The sequence below is a fragment of the Tinamus guttatus genome, unplaced genomic scaffold (assembly GCF_059628265.1).
Source record: "Tinamus guttatus ecotype Peru unplaced genomic scaffold, ASM5962826v1 Tinamus_guttatus_pri_ptg001087l, whole genome shotgun sequence".
Classification (NCBI taxonomy): domain Eukaryota; kingdom Metazoa; phylum Chordata; class Aves; order Tinamiformes; family Tinamidae; genus Tinamus; species Tinamus guttatus.
Window position 1 is genome coordinate 32,929 of NW_028289621.1, and position 11,239 is coordinate 44,167.

Genomic DNA, 11,239 nt, shown 5'->3' on the forward strand with positions numbered 1-11,239 from the left:
CTAGGGAAGGCAGGTTTTGCAAAGCAGAGCAGGGAGCAGAGTTTCAGTGTAAAGATTAGACACGACTCCACTGCAGACCCAACCGAAACGAGCCCTCCTCTCTCAGGCAGGTATACACACTGGGGTTTACTGACGACTGCCCTAGGAAAAACATCTTTTCAGGACACTGTCTGTATTTCTCATTTAAAGAATACTTACATTTGTGGATTTACTACCCATTAAAACTTTCCTCAATAATCCTGCAGAGTACGCACGTACAATGAAGAGACTGAGACAGGCCCTTGCTCTTCCTCACATTAGAGATGGGGCAAGCACGTTAAAAATTTAAGGCTAAAGCACTGTGGAAGAGTAAACATCTTTTTTTTTTTCTGACAGTTATTTCTAGTCAAAGGAACCAATACATTAACTAAGAGGTTAGTTATTTCTAGTCAAAGGAACCAATACATTAACTAAGAGGTTATAGGGGTACTGCTATCAGCACAGAGGCTGTCAGCACAAGGGACTCCTTGTGATCCACCTCCGTGACTAGAGATCTTCAGGATTCTCTAGGTTTGAAGTGAAGAACTGAAAGGATGCAGCACCAACCCACATTCATTTTGAAAATGTTTACATTCCTCTTCTCCCAATGTATACCACATAATTAATTATAATACTATATTTTACATGCTTTGAAAGTGTATTTTTGATCTTCGGAAAGAAAAAAAAATGGAAATCTAAAAAATTGCAATCTGGGGGGGCAACTTACAGGTGTTATCTAATCAAGAGGTTTACTCAATATATGTCAGAAATCCTATCTAAGTCACTACTGTGACACACAGGATGCTTTAGATCACAATTAAATTCATAGATTTCCTGAAGAAGCATAATTTAGGAAATCTCAACCAAAACACTGGGCAAGGGGCTGTCCTGAAAATATGTACCTGCAAGTTACCAGGGCTTGTAGATATTCCCACAAAACAGAGCGGTTTGGGGCTTTGGGTTTTTTTTTTTTTTTTTTTTTGTCAGTGATATAACTTGTAGTTTTTAAAACATGCCACAAGCACCAATGCTAATGTATTATTCTCATTTACAACCAAAGTATAGCAACATTTGCTTAACTACACTGTAGATCTTTGTTTTCAGTTAAATTCGTCTTTAGGTAACAGCCATGTTATCAAGGCTTGTATTTTTTTTCAGACTTTCGGAGTTTAAAAGCATGTCTGAAAATAAAGCAAAAACAATTGTCACGATCTCTAAAAAGCAGAATTAGGAAGTTCTGAAGCATTGACTTTGTATCCTAGAATAACATTTAACATTTCTAACGCTACCTCACATCAGAGTCCAAGCAAGAAACACAGTAACTGTGTTTTTAAAAAAGGGGGGATCTGACCTTTAGCTATAAAAGACCCTTTGAACTACTGATACTGAGCAGTTGCCAATTCAAAAGCATGAAAATAAGGTATATGTTAGTTAAAAGAAAGCGAGGCTTTAGATTACTTATCTAGTGATAAGTAGTTTTGAGTTTCAGAGATACTACACCAAAGGAAAAAAAAGTGTCCTTCAAATTCTATGCAGAGTGAATGTATAGGTTAATGCACAAGGCTAGAGGAAACCACAAATTCTGAATTGCACAATAACCGACTCCCATTGCAAGAATGGCCTTTTTCCTTGGCATTTCATTAAAACCTTTAACCTAGAAGGAAGCGTTGCTTATGGTGTCTTGGTAGGCTTTGCCTTTTTCTTTTTTTTTAATAGCACAAAAATTACATATTTAGTAGTACATCATTCATGAAGGAATAAAAAATTCCAAACCTCAAAACTGACAGTGAATTAACTAAGGAAAACTCCACACTTAAAATTAAGCAGAGCAATAACTGCCCTTCCCCCTAGGTTGTAGAGCCCAAGTTACTAAAAATCAAGGATTCAGTCACTCAAAATTGGGGGAAATGAAGAGCAGAATCATTAAAGCATGGAGATATCCAGGACCTTCTGCGAGGTCTATAGAGCAGCACTACTCCCCATCCCGAACACTGATCATCCAGGGGACAACTAACAAGCTGCTTTTCAAAGTTACACAGAAGAGAAATAACTTTTTTTCTTATTTAATTTGAGCTGTCTGAAGTACAAAAATACCATAGCAGACAGCATAAAATTCTGTGTTTTCTTGTTCTTAAGAGGCTCAAAACATCATTCTTGTACCACTGCTGTAAATCAGAGCTCTTCTTGGCATGCGTTTTTGAAAAACACGCAAGAATGAGTATTAAAAGCAAGAGGAAGAATGGCTGCAGCCTTAATTACCTTCTTCCACTGTTCATGATTGGTGAAAATCGAGATTTAACCCAATATCGGGCTCTCTGTAACTATAAAAAATAACAAATGCCCGTACTCAAGAGCCCACACAAGCATTTTGTACTGCTAGACTGGAATATTAAGGTAGACTGTAAAGCCAGGTACAAGGCCTAGCCACAAGTTATTCTTGCATAGCTAGCACCAAAATCTCTGAGGGGAAAAAGAAAAAACACTTGTGAAAACAGGATACAAACAACACAAAAGGGAAGGAGGCAGCCAGTAAAGACTACAGGAACCACCAGTTTCACCAAGCACCTTCTCTCTTGCAGAAAGAGTATTTTAGTGCAAAAATGCAAGTAGGGAAAAATCACTTAACTGCCTGCTTACACATTTTAAGCTTCTATTTTTAAAATAAAAGCAACCTTTGCACCGAGGATGAGTTAAGCCTCTTAGTGCAAACATATCCACTGTTGTCCAGTTTATCCTGCAGTCTTAAGGGCTTACATCTTTGAATGTGTCCAAGATCAAATAAAGAACCAAATAAAAAGATGAAAAATAAATTGCTATGGTGGCTATGAGCAACAGATGTTCACTTTCCACCCAAAATCTTCGGCATCTCTCCCACGGCAAGAATCAGCAACCCATTTAAGACAAAACAGTAAGGTTTAAGTCTGCAACCTCCTGCAGAAGCAGAACTGGTTAAAACATTCTTTTTAAGAACCAACTAGCAACACAGATTCTCCCCTTCAGTGAATAAAGGTAGCCAGTGAAAGCACAAGTTTAATTAAGTATCTAAAAGTAATGACAAAAAACTTCCAAAACCAGTGACAAAAGTGAGAGATAAGGAGACTGGTTTATCTATCCAAGAAAGAATGTACTTTTAAACTGCTTTTCCACATAAATCTATGCTTTGAGAAAAAAAAATCCCCTTTTGGCATGAATCTGAATTCTACACAGGACCTCGACTCCAGAATTGAAGCATCAGAAAGAACTTTTTAGAAGAATGAATCACCTTGAATATTATAGCGAGGGGAAAGAAAAGAGGTGAAAAAGTACATTATTTAGCACAAAATCTCTTAGAATATCCTCCCTACCTCAGGTCCTGCAGAAGGGCTTTGAGTAGACGTCACAAATGAGAGAATGCAGACAGCAAGCAGCACACACGTGGGATAGGGTGTCAGAAGGCACAACAGCACTCTGAGGTTTAAGCCTTGACCTTCAGTCTACCCAATACCCCAAATCCCTCAAGAAAAGAAACGTGATTTTTAAAACATGCTCTTGACAGGAATCCATCCAGTATTTTTGAAAGCTAAATAGTACTACAATATTTTATTGTCTGTATTGCCTTTATCCCATTTGATAATTCCCAGGTTTTCACTAAATTAAAGAGGGGCCTTCCATGTGTATACACAGTACACACACCCTTCATAAGTCGTAAGTGATAAAGCAGTTAAATAAAAAGAGGGTAAAAACTGCTTAGTAGTGGAATCTCAAGCAATATAAAAGTGATAAAAAACACACACACAAGCACAGTAGAAGCTGCATTGCAAGATTGGAGAAGAGGTCTGCTTGGTACTTCAGGTAATGGGAAATGCTAATGCTTACACATGAAAAAATGAAATATTGCTATGAACGGCTGGGAACATGCATGGAGGTACCTTTTATGTAGGGAAATTGGGGAGAACAAGGATGGCCATCTCTCTCCAGTGGTCTCTTAAATTAGTTATCAAGTGCAGACACTGTCTCTCCTATCTGCATTTCATACTGTATTTTGCATGGGCTTTTCCCTCCTTCCAACAATCCTTGGCTATTAGGCTCACGAAGTCTGTAGCCATTTACAGCATATGTGAAGAGGAAGATAGGCCTCTCCCATGTACCTCAGCCCCGTGGCCTTTGCCTGCACTATCAGGCTCCCTCCTGCTCCCGCAGCTGCTAATCGGCCTTGCGACAACCGTTCCGCCTGCGGGCACCACCACGGCCAGCCTGCACCCTCCAGCCACGTTCCCAGCTCTTCGTGCTTCCTTTTCCACAACCCCGCTGAGACCAGTATCAGTATTGGCCAGAAGACAGACCTTTTACACACAACTAATGATTTTAAGTTGATAAACTCTTTACAGGAATCTTGGGGCACTGAAGAATAGTCTGTGAATTCACAATAGACTACCACAGTAGATATCTTTATGGCTTCCTTCCTTGCCAAAATTTTCAAACACACCACTGCATTTCCTATCATTTTAATTTTTGACAGCTTTCCTCAAGATCCCCTCCTCAAACCGAGGGGTTTCGCAGTGGGGTTTCTTTCCCCCTGCAGCTCAGGGTCAGGAACTCTTCATTTAATTTCTTCCAGAAACATCCGAGTAGATCCCACAGATCAGTTTTGCAGCACGGTCTATGCAGTCGTCCCCTTCACAGACAAAAAGCTTTTGTGCTACTTCCCCTTTGCCTTTTTTTCCTCCCCTCTGTCCTCAGTTTTTACCTCATCCAATCCTCTCATTCTTTTCTTTTTTCTACCTGCATGGCACACACTTCCAGGTTAAGGCTACCACTCTACTTCTGTCTTCCCATGGAGTGCAGACCTTGATTCAAAAAGCATCAGCTCACCACCTCTAGCCACAAGCAGTGATAACCCAAGAACTGCTAAATACTTGCTCTCCTCATGCCAATATCTATTTTAAAAAAAAAACACCTCTACAAGACTCACCACAATTTGCCTTTCTCCAAAAAGGGCCTTAGCATTCCCCTCAAAATGACACAAGACACTGCTCTACAACTACCAGCTGAAGGCGCCTCTCCAACAGTGCTGCAAAGAGCAGTCATGTATTGTACGAAGAACTTTAAACAAGTCTCAGCGACACACATCTTTCCACACCTAAACTCAGGGAACCCACTTCCAGTACAGCCACAAGTGGTTCTTTTGCTCAATATAATACACAATAAAAATGCTAAAAATGAGTATAGTGATCTTGTGAAATACCACAGATGCTGTGGTATAAATGTAGTGCAAGTCTCTCCCAATACTCTGACTTGTGAGCAAGTCATTTTTGAAGTATATACTACAAGAGTCTCACAGAAATCACAGAAATCAAAAAGAAAAAGAAGATCTATTTCTATGACCCTGTCATGAACAACATTAACAGTGAAGAAAGGCTGTATCATTGTCACAACCAGTCACAAGGGAACGGGCAGTCCAGTTAGTGAATAACTTCACATAAGGCCAGCCCTGCTTTACAAATCCACAAGCAGCCTGAAGCGGTTCCACAAACTGCAGGTGTGACAAAAAAACACAAACAGAAGAACAGAAAGATAAACCTCGCTCTCCTTTTCAAAAACTCTGACATTTTGACATCAGCATCCCAAATAAGCTCTGTTTACAGACAATCCTGGGTACAGCTTGCTAAAGCTTCCCTCCTTCCCACTTTTCTACATCACTGGAAAAGAGCAAAAGTTGTTGCTAGGAAAAAAAGAATGAAGTACATCTTTTCCCTTTCCCCATGCTTCTCTTCTAGTGCCACTACTTCAGTACCACTTGCACATTAAAACAAGATAATGTAGATTAAGATCCTATCCCTTTAAACCATGGCATGGACCTAGACACAGAGAATAATAATAATAATAAAAAAGGATGCTACAAGTTTGTACGATTTCAAAAAAGTAACTGGGCAAACATGTAAGAAAAAGAGCTACAGAAGACCATTACAGACATTCCAAGCCTCAGTATAAGTCACAAACTGAGAGGGCTCAGGAGGTATTTTGCAGAATTATTATTGGCCTATTTTTATTCTCCTCCCTACACATTCAGTATCAACCACTTTTGTGGGAAAATAAAAAAGATAAGGGTGGGGCTGGCAGACTACTTTGAAGGCACTGAAATGACAGGTCAAAGCAAAGAGATGGAGCAAGCTTCTACTCTTAAAAATGAATTAATACCCAGTCTTCAAAACAAGGGCGTATCAGGTGTTAAATTCAAAGGGACTGATAACGCACTCTATCTTAACTAAAAGACCAAGAACGCAGCCTGCTGAGCCACAGACATCTGGCCTATCCAGTGAGGTTTAAACCATTTTACTCATGCAAGAGAACGGGAGAGTAAATTCCTTCAACACCTAAAATTATGCACTAGGGTTTTAACTGCAAAAACCACCCACCACATGCTAGAGGCCAAAAGAAGTTGTACTGTAGGTATCACTAACCTACTAAACACCCCAATTCAGAATGGACTAGTTTGCTTCAGTGTGCTGACATGTTAAAATTTTGATCTAGAGAGTGCAAAAAATACCCTGTCTTGTTTATGCTGTAAGAGTCTAGCTGACCGTTCTTACTTCATGAAGTAACATTCTTTTCCCCTCCAACTCTATAGAGTCTGATCCAATGTTCAAAAGAACATACAGGTATAATTCCATTGACATGGAATTGACAATGGTAGAATACGTTTGTACATCTCATCTTTTAAACATATCAGTTACTTGTTTTCCTTCTGGAGAGAATATTTTAGAAGCCTAAGTAATAATTGTAAATGGCTGCATCATTTTTTTTAAATCATATGCAGGTATTATATAATAGAAACAAAACATGCTTCCAGTAGCATTTGTAAAACAGATTTAAAATACTGTAAGGTTTAGGGAAACTACAACAGATTAAAATTGTAACTAGAGGCTGTCCAGTGAGTTTGTGTCACCGTGAATTTTGTGAGTTTGGTGGCATGTCAGCAACACTGAAGCAGGCTGGTCCATGTTTTTGTGCAGTGTATTTAAATAAATAATAGGAAGACATAAAGCAGCCACTAACCAAGAGCAGCTGCTACTGCACGTATTTGGAAAGCAAATCTGCAAAATACATTCCCTTGGCAAAATTGTTTTCTCCTATAAATCCAAAAAGATAATAAAATACCCAACTAAATTTTCACACACATACACACGAAAAGTTAGTTTTTATTTCCAAGTATGTTTTGCCAGAACTGTTCTGCACTACAAACTTTTACTGGCCTAACTATCACAGTTAGAAACACCAGAGGAGGTCACCATAAACACCAGTAAAAGGTCTTGAGAACACGTCTTCAAGTGGGGAGAGGAATCACAATGTCGCTGTAAGGCTCTGCTTGCTCAAGTGAAAGCCAGGGCACCAGTAACTACATCATGTCTGTGGTGCTAGAAACTCCCCATACAATAGTTCAACTGAAGCTGTGATTGTAAGTATTCAATGCGTATCTACAGGATCTATAGGCTGCTCCTACGCAAGTTGCTAAGTTTTGAAAAAACATTTTAAGAACTGATAAAAAAGCCACACTAAAGAAAAAAAAAAAGTAATTGTTTCTTAAAAGGTAACACCATGTTATAAGTACCACAGTAAGTGTTTTTTTTTCTCCCCCTCCCCTTGGCTACATGCTGTATGCCAAATGATTCAATATTGCAATGGATATCAAAGAGTCCCACTGATCTGAATTACTATTTGCTAAAATTGGGAACTCAGTCAAATGCTGACAGGTACATTATTCAAAGGACATAGATTTTCTTTAGCAAGTTCTAGTACAGCTTGTGTCAATAACCTGTAGCATTAACACACAGAACTCCAGGCAAAAGTGTATTTTTTTTTTTTAACCAAATCATCATTATGCTCACTACCACTGCAGTAAAAAAGGTTTATCGCTCTAACTTAAGAAAGGTTTATTTGTAAAATACCTGAAGCTAAACTAGGAAGTAAAAAACTCAGGAAGTTTCTAGTTAACACTGGCATAAGGACTTGATTTTTGTATCCAGCCACAAATGGTGATAGTGGGGAAAAAGAAATGCTAGCATTATCTTTAAGAAATTTCTCCAGTGTGAACCACACTTCGTTTTAGCTGCTCTTGTTTTACATACTAGGTTTCTGTAACTGCAAGACAAAAAAGGAATGCCTTCAATCCACAGTAGAAGGATGACCCTGTACCCTCTTTTGAGAAAATGAAAGGGAACAGTACAGTAACAAACGAATACTGACTCCCAAAAATCACTTCTGTCATTTCTGGAAGCAAACTCCATTTTCTAACTGTTTGGGCTGATGAAAGGAACCAAGATTCGATGAATTAAGTTTCCTCATCACTGAGGACGTGCATTACATGCCATGGCACAATCATCTTTACAGCTTCAACAGCTTCAGCGCGGGATCCAAGGGGGCGATCTATTCTTTTCAGGGACAACCAGGAACAGATTTCCACATGTAACTGTATGGCCTTCCTCATATCAGTGTAAGGCCTGAGAGTTATCAGATGATAAATACACCGGTCCTGGCCAGCGTGGTTCTAGAACAGGTCTGCGAGTGAGGTGGGAACAGGCGTGTGTAGCTCAACAGGGTGATGTGGGGAGGCTCTAGGCTGCAAAGGTGATTTGTGCAGCGTGTTGTACTGAAACACCGGTACCTCAGCAGGTCGAAGGCCACTGCTTAAGGGGCACAAGGAGCCCCCGTTTTCCTCTCTTACCACGGGCTCCCTGCGCAGGCAGCACAATAACCACTCGCCTCAATCCTGAGGGACCAGAGAGGCAATGGGCAGGAGAGGCAGAGGGAACATGACGAGGGGAGCAGCCCTGCGAGCCCAGCTCACTGTGGCCGTGCAGGAGGACATCGGCCTGGCCTGCAGGTACCTCACACAAAACAGGTGCGAGAGGGGAAGAAGAAAAAAATAAAAGAAGTGGAAATGAAGTGAAGCACGTTAGTTTTTCCCCCTCAGTCCTCACCCCGCGGAGGTGGAACGGCCGCGGTGCCGCCAACAGCCGGGGTCGCCGCCTGCTCGGGCGGCCCCGCGCCGGGCCGGCACCCCCCGCTCCGCGCCCGGCCTCCCGGGGCGGCGGCGGCCGGAGGGGCGCGGGGCGGCCGCCGCCTCGCGGGGCGACGGGCGGGCAACAACGGCCCGGGAGGCGGAGCGCGGCCGCCCGGCGGGGCGGTGAATCACGCTCGCCGCCGCCGCGTCTCCTCCCCCCAGCTCCTCCATCTCAGCAGCGCCCTCAGCCTCTCTCCTCCATACAAAAGCAAAATGTCCGCCATCTTCAGAGGCTGCCGCCGCCGCGCCGCCGCCGCGCGCCACGCGGCCCCGCGCCGGGCACGGGCAGGGGGCGGCGGGGAGGCGGCGGCGGGCGGGGGGGCACGTTCATTACCTTGATGCAGCAGGGCGGCTCGTCGAAGGTAACCAGCATGTACCTGTCGCCGCGGCTGGCCGGGTCCCGGGCCCGCAGCTGCGGAGAGAGCGCAAAGAGGCGGCGTGAGCGGGCGGTAGGGGGGAGGAAAGCGGCGGGGACGGGGCGGCGGGCGGGGCGGCGCCCCCCGGGCCCCGCACTCACCTTCATGAAGATCTCCACGGCGCCCTTGGCGATGTCCAGGTAGCTGGTGCCCAGATACGCCCGCTGGTTCATGGAGGCGGACGTGTCTATGAGGAAGAGGAGGATCGGCATGGTCCAGGCAGAGCCCCGGCCCGCCGGGCACCCCGCGGGGAGGAGGGGGGGAGCGGCTCACCCCCCCCGGCCGCCCGTTCGCCCCGGCTGCGGCTGCGCCCCGGCCCCGCTGCCGCTCCCGCCGCGGCGGCGCGTTACTGCCCGTGCTCGCCCAGACTCAACTTCTCTCCCTCAGCCTCCCGCGGCACCATGTGACCAGCGCGCACGCCATTGGCTGCCAATTATACCCACATTTGCATATTCATGAGGGAGGAGCGCGGGGGGGTGACAAGGGACGCGGGAGGCGCCGCGGGCCCCCTGCGCGCGCGCGCGCGAGACGCTCCGCACCTGTCACCGCCCCCCCCGCCGCGGGGCTCCCCGCGCCGCGCCGCAGGGGCGGCCCCGTGAGGCGGCGGCCGAGCGACCCGCGCGGAGCCCCCGGCCGAGCCAAGGCGGCCGCACGGAACCGACCGGGCCGGAGCGGAGCCCGGCTGCCGCCCCCGGCCAAAGCAACAGGCGGCCGGGGTGGACGGAGAGGCCGCGTGGCCCGCGGGCCGGGCACTGCTGGGCCCGGCTGTGGTCGGGGCCCTGGCGGAGGCCGGGCTGGGCCTGTGGGCAGGCGCCCGTGGGCCTCCCGGGTCTGGTTCCCAAGGGAAATAGAATCCAAAAGCAGCTACTTTTGTTTTTTTTTTTAATATAATCACCAAAAAATAATCGTTAAAAGCAATACCTAAGTAACTAACACTCCTTCCAAACACTTTGAGGTTCAGAGGCCCTGACACAGGTTATTTTTTCGCCTCCTACTTTGAACAGTAAGAGCTAGTTTCAGTTTTCACATTTTCCTCAAGTATTTGGACAAAACTGTGGTTGCACGGTGCCACAGGTGACTTGTACAATCCCCGTGGCAAAGCTGTTTGCGTTACAAAATCAGAGCGTTCATAAAGATATTATTACTCATCTCAATCCAAATAATCCATTTAATTGGCAGATTTACTCGTCCTCTCGGCCTCATCGCAGAGAAGGACCAGGGTGCAGGGTTCTAGTCACTCTACTATTGCTTTGGAAGGAGATTTATATTTTTAAAATAATTTCTGCAAGTAGTTTTTATATAACATAACGTTTTATAGCTAGTGGACCGTAAGTGGAAAAAATATAGTTGAAAGTGGTTCATATTGAAAATAAATCCTGTCAAACCTGGAATCACTCTGGTCCGCTACCCAAGTTAAATACGTGTGAGTGCAATTGTGTGATTAAGGTTTTGTGAAAGTTAACAATCAGGGACAAAATGCCAGAAGGAATAAATATTTTTACATAAATGTCATACGCATTAACAGCCAGACTGAGAGAAGCAGAATTTGAATTGCTTCAGATAAGATGAAATGCAGCTACCAACAGTGCCAGCATTCCCGTATTTTTGTCCTGCCGTACATTAGCCTGGAAAGACTAGGAATAGACATGCTAAGGGCCGAACGGAAACTAAACTATTGGTAGGAGATGCCAGCCCGTAGCGCTGGGTCCCGGCAGCGAGAACTTGCTGAGGCCACCTATGCATTTCTGTCACATCAACCAGATGA

General features: G+C 44.5%; 1 protein-coding gene across 2 annotated transcripts in view; it reads right to left on the reverse strand.

Moving 5' to 3' along the window:
* INTS6L (integrator complex subunit 6 like) overlaps positions 1 to 9,833 on the reverse strand; it is a 36,340-nt gene extending 26,507 nt beyond the window's left edge. The window contains exons 1-2 of one of the 2 annotated variants that reach the window (XM_088538514.1): positions 9,576 to 9,833; positions 9,393 to 9,470 (exon numbers count right to left, since the gene is read on the reverse strand). In XM_088538514.1, coding sequence (XP_088394640.1) covers positions 9,393 to 9,470; positions 9,576 to 9,686 — 189 coding nt within the window. In that variant the 5' untranslated portion in view covers positions 9,687 to 9,833. The remainder of the gene's footprint in view (positions 1 to 9,392; positions 9,471 to 9,575) is intronic. The other variant, XM_088538513.1, reaches the window with a different exon arrangement.
* Between the last annotated feature and the right edge of the window lie 1,406 nt (positions 9,834 to 11,239).